Source organism: Morone saxatilis, unplaced genomic scaffold (genome assembly GCF_004916995.1).
Source record: "Morone saxatilis isolate NCDOM2014 unplaced genomic scaffold, NCSU_SB_2.0 Contig14, whole genome shotgun sequence".
Classification (NCBI taxonomy): Eukaryota; Metazoa; Chordata; class Actinopteri; family Moronidae; genus Morone; species Morone saxatilis.
In genome coordinates, this window is record NW_023339696.1 from 4,925,656 (window position 1) to 4,930,960 (window position 5,305).

The 5,305-nt window shown below is 41.1% G+C and overlaps 1 protein-coding gene across 1 annotated transcript; it reads left to right on the forward strand.

The window, feature by feature from the left end:
• Nucleotides 1–931: 931 nt before the first annotated feature.
• Nucleotides 932–3,678, forward strand: LOC118323335 (melanin-concentrating hormone receptor 1-like). The gene is made up of 2 exons (XM_035655284.1): nt 932–1,345; nt 1,606–3,678. Exons 1-2 carry the CDS (start codon nt 1,231–1,233, stop codon nt 2,634–2,636), a joined length of 1,146 nt encoding a protein of 381 aa, XP_035511177.1. The 5' UTR covers nt 932–1,230; the 3' UTR covers nt 2,637–3,678.
• The last annotated feature ends 1,627 nt before the right edge of the window (nt 3,679–5,305 follow it).

Consider the following 5,305-nt stretch of genomic DNA (forward strand, 5'->3'; position numbering starts at 1 on the left):
TCTGTCTGTCTGTCTGTCTAGTTTGTGTTTCATCACTGAGAGTCAAATTAGACGATTGAATCACATAAATGACTGCACACCAGTTACTACATAATAAGTTGAAATAAAACGAGGTGGAGCATCAGATAACATAGGTTAGGTAAGGTTAAGGTTAAGGTAAGTGCTTTCAGGTTGATGGCTGTAAAATAATGCCACATCAGCACTTGTTTTTACCGCTCAGGTGCATTATACAGCCATCATGTTCTGATGTACTTCTTAGTAATGAGGTTTAAGAGTCTTGATGGATTATATCAGAAAGTAATTGAGTGTGTTTGATAGAATAATCCACCCTATAAACCACCTGTTTCCAGCAGGTAGTCAGCTGGTTCTTCCCATTAAAAATGAACCATATTAATAATACAAATTCATGCAGGGATATATTTCATACAAAGCAGCCAGAAATATGCATTCAATGCAAAGACACTATTCTGATTCTACACTATAAAAAAGTACAACATGAAGCTTCTTCCTCTAAAGCGGGGTGTGTGTTAGCTCCTACCTTTATCCCCACCACAACACTTTATTTAGCAAATATATGGCCATCTTTCTTGGTTTTCATTTTTTTTTTGGGACATCTGCTTTTAATTATGAGCTGTGCCCGTGACAACAGGGGCATTTAAATACCTTGACAATGCTGCCACCTAGTGGCGACTTACTAATGCATCAAAAGCTTAACGTGGTAAAAGTTCCCCAACAGGAGAGGCTGTAGGACAGAGACAAAGAGCTGTGGTAGTGTCAGATACAGTCACTGACACAGAGAGGGAGGGGGGCGAAATGTTTGTACAAGGGAGACAGCATTAATAGAATTAATAGAGGGGGGGGGGGCTCCTCCCTGATAATGACCGTTCCCGCTGACAGCATGGTGAGCCCCGCAGACGATAGACTGCTAGAACATACCTGTACGTGTTGGTAGGGGTCCAGTTGAAGCCATGCTCTCTGTCTGTCTGTCCGTCTGTCTGTCTGAGTGCTGGTTGTCAGTCTGACAGCATCACGGATGTGTTACGTCAGCTCGTTTGTTTCCCCCATTAGGTGCGTTTGAGTTGTCGCGTGCACTGATGAAGACTTTGGGATAACACAAACATGCGCGCGGCGTTGATAAACTAACATCGAAATAAAATAAAATACATCTTTGAATGATTTTGTGCATGCTGTTTTTATGTCTAACTGGACTTTATTTCGCTCCACTGTTACATGAGTCGTATAATCATTATTATAATCAGGCACCAGGAGCTTTTTGGGATGGACTTTTCCCACATTTCCAATTCATCTTTTTCCTCCTTCAGTTCTCCCGGGAATACAGAACAAGGTAGGTTGTTTGTTTCATCTCCTTTTTTAAATGAACTCCTTCAAATTAACCGAGCACACCATGTAAATGCAACATTATTGTTAAATAATCTATGAATGGATCAGTGCTCATTGTGGCCGTTTTTGGTCAGATCCAGTGGCTTAAACATCATTAAAAACAATATATATATATATATATGGGAAAGAATTCCATGCAGCAGGATTTACTGTATACAGTATAAATGACTGACTTAGAGTATCTGTGTGTGTCCTTTCTGGCAGAACATGAGCAGTACAACAATGTGCTCATGCCCAGCATCTTTGGTGTCATCTGTTTCTTTGGTATCTTTGGAAACTGCGTTGTGATCTACACCATCGTGAAGAAGACCAAGTTCTGCTCCCAGCAAACAGTGCCAGACATATTTATCTTCAGTTTGTCCATCGCAGACCTCCTCTTTCTCCTCGGCATGCCTTTCCTCATTCACCAGCTGGTGGGCAATGGCTCCTGGTGCTTTGGTGGCACCATGTGCACCGTCATCACTGCGCTTGATTCCAACAGCCAGATAGTCAGCACATACATCCTGACCGTGATGACTCTGGACCGCTACCTGGCCACTGTGCATCCCATCCGCTTCAAACATGTCCGAACCCCCTTCGTGGCTGGGGCAGCGGTGGCTCTGGTGTGGGTGTTTTCTCTGGTCTCCATCACTCCAGTCTGGATGTACACAGGGCTCATGCGTCTCAAGGATGGCTCAGTCGGCTGTGCCCTACTGCTGCCCAACCCGGCCACAGATACATACTGGTTCACCCTCTACCAGTTCTTCTTGGCCTTCGCTTTGCCTTGGGTGGTCATCTGTGGGGTCTTCTTCAAGATTCTCCAAAACATGTCAGCTACAGTCGCCCCACTGCCCCAGCGCAGCCTGAGGGTGAGGACGAGAAAGGTGACTCGTATGGCAGTGGCCATATGCGTGGCGTTCTTCACCTGCTGGGCCCCCTACTACATCTTGCAGTTGGTCCACCTTGGAGTACAGCGGCCCACCTTTGCCTTCCTGTATGCCTACAACATTGCTATCAGCATGGGCTATGCCAACAGCTGCATTAACCCCTTTATCTACATTGTATTAAGTGAGACATTTAAGAGGCAGTTCATTGTAGCCATCCGGCCGTCTCACAGGGGTTTCAGAGTTGCCCCTGCTCTGGCTGATGGCAGCATGAGTCTGAGGATGGCACCGGACAGCTCTCATCCGTCCCACTCGCACTCATCAAGGGAACTACTTCAAAACATGCTGCCTGTCACTGTGGCCGTGCACTGAGATGGACGCTTAACTGGCTTAGATGGCCTCCTGCCACTACTGACTGTTCTTATTCCCTCAGCAAACACTTCTGTTTCCTTGAAGACATACTGGAGGAGGGGTTTTCTTTCCAAAGGTGACTCTGTTACACCGTTAACTACATGAATGTGCCAAGGAGTGATATAATAAGTGACATTTCAAGGGTGTTCAATGTGAGTAACAGTCATATCTAATCACACGTTTACCAAAATGAGAGAAAAAAGAACAATAGATGACTTCTGGTGTCTGTTTAGTCCCAGTAAACTACAGAGAATAAGTAAGCAATTCAACATGGAAAACAAATAGCACAGGCTTCTTCATAATAGAGCATAATGAGTGACTTAACACCCCCGGATGTTTACTGAGGATCAGCAGCTTTATTAATCATTACTGTACCTCTGATTCATTTCATGCATTTTTGATTTCAGTGTTTAAGTGTTTAATTGTGTTATCTGTTTTATGCTGAAACTTGCCATCAGTATTGTTGGATTACAGAATTCGCAGTGTAAGTCATCAGTTATTCATTTTGACAGTGCGGTGTGACTAGATAGTAATGGCACTAATAGCCGGTAAGAGAAAACACATTATTTGTGTGACTGTTGTATGTTCTGTTGATGTTGTAATTGTATCTATATTGTGGCAGAAAAACAGTGTATTATAACAGACTCATTCAGTCATTGTATTTGAAATGTTAAAACAATCTTATCCATCAGTGAAACATCATTAAAGATATTGCACAAACATCTGCAGGCTACTGCATGTAGTAAAAAAGTGATATTATACTGTATCTGGGTGGCTTGTGTGGCAGTTATTTGTCTGTGTGCACCAATGTGATCACTGGAAATGTACAATTTGGCGTGTCTATTGTAACTTGGTGTATGTTTTAAGTGATGAATTTAATTGCAGGGGAAACAGGAGATTCTCTTAACAATGTTTAAAATGAGAGGAATCTCATCAGGAGGTCGAATTGGGTATTCCCTTAATAAAAGGAAATAATATCAATGTAATCAAAAAGAAAATCTGCATTGCTTTTGAAACTGTATTGCAAACATTTTCTTGTAATTATATAAAGAGAAGTGTCAATAAAGTGTTGCATTCAATGGAAATGACTCCATTCAATGGTATCCAAGGTCATATATAGAGTGGGAAACCTTTCAAGCTGAAAAATATGTGTTTGAGTGTTTTTCCACACTTAAGAGAGTGAAAGCAGCACTGTTTCTTTCTTTTCTCCAGCTTTTCACAGTGGGGTGACTCAGTATTACCACTCATCCAAATGTCAAGTGGCAGCAATCGAAGTATCACCAATGATCCCGAAAATAACAAATAAAGCCAGGATTTAATGGCATTTACATTAATTCTTAATATAATAGAGACAATGGTAAATAGAAGGCGACTATTGACTCTCAACCCTGGTGAGAGATTACCATTGAACAATGGAACAGAAATGATGTCAATAACAACATAAATGTTTCTCTGTCCTTGTGTCACATTGTTTGGGTCTGAATTTCCTACATTTTTTTCCACAGGTGCTTCATGTACAGCTTGTGGTATAAACATATGTATGCTTCATTAAGTCAGGTTAAGAATGTGAATGTGAATGAGAATCTGTAAAAAATGGTGCAGAGGATGCGATTCTGCCCAATTAACAGTGTAATTACTTGGGTATAGGGGCGTAGCACAAATTTCTGGACCCAGTACAAAGGCACGCATGATTTATAAGAACGATAAGAATGATAAGAATGATAAAGGCGAATCAGTGAGGCCCAGTCCCAGAGACGTCTTATACGTTAAAAACCTACTCTGACAGGCTTCACTAGATACAAATGTAACGGCTGCTGGTTGTTTGTTGATATTAGAAACTCCATTTTTAATTTCTTGTTAGCTAGTGTTACACACTGTTGGTGCTGTAGGGAAACTGAAGAATACATAGTCCTTTACATAGAAGTCAGTCCATAGGCAACCAAGAAAGTTGGGGGAAGGTCTCATTAAGTTGTGCTACCATACGTTCACACTCTGGCAATAAAAAGTAATTATTATGTAAATTGACTCACATAGTACCTTTTAATGTAAAAACTTTCATTCTAATACTGTATGGTGTGATACAACAGCATGTGCATAGTTTTTTTAATACCCTGTTGGGGAAACTTTTGTTTGTTCTTGTAATAAGATTTTTAGTCTTTCATGGCACACAATGTCTGTGGTATAAAAGCAGGTTTTGGCAGAATCTGAGAAAAATAGCAGCGGATCTTACTGTGCAAATAGATTTCTAGCTTTCAAACCTCACTTGCTGCCCCTTATTCTCTCCAGCAAACGGTAAATGTTGACGTCAGCGTTAACCACAGAGAGCGGCAAGTCATGAAAGTATCCCTGAGCTCGGCTTTCATTTCCACAGCACATGAAAACTTATAATGGAAGTGTAAAAGATAGAATAAAGGCCCACGGCACTGATCGAAAGGAGTACCCATGAAGGAATTACTGAACATTTTCTCTCTTTGAAGTGAACTGTTCATATTTCTTGTTGTAAAGTCAATCAGAGAACTACAAAGGTGAAAAACAGCCAAAAAAGTGACGCAAACACAAGGTACTGTCAGTAAGCAATGTTCTTTTGGCTAGAAATGTCTTTTAATTGGTGCTAAGAGAAATTAAAACTC

Bases quoted from the DNA above. Each gene is read 5' to 3' on its own strand.
- LOC118323335 (XM_035655284.1), top strand. From the start codon at position 1,231: ATGAGTCGTATAATCATTATTATAATCAGGCACCAGGAGCTTTTTGGG. The intron at 1,346-1,605 runs GTAGGTTGTTTG...CCTTTCTGGCAG, and splicing joins TCCCGGGAATACAGAACAAG to AACATGAGCAGTACAACAAT.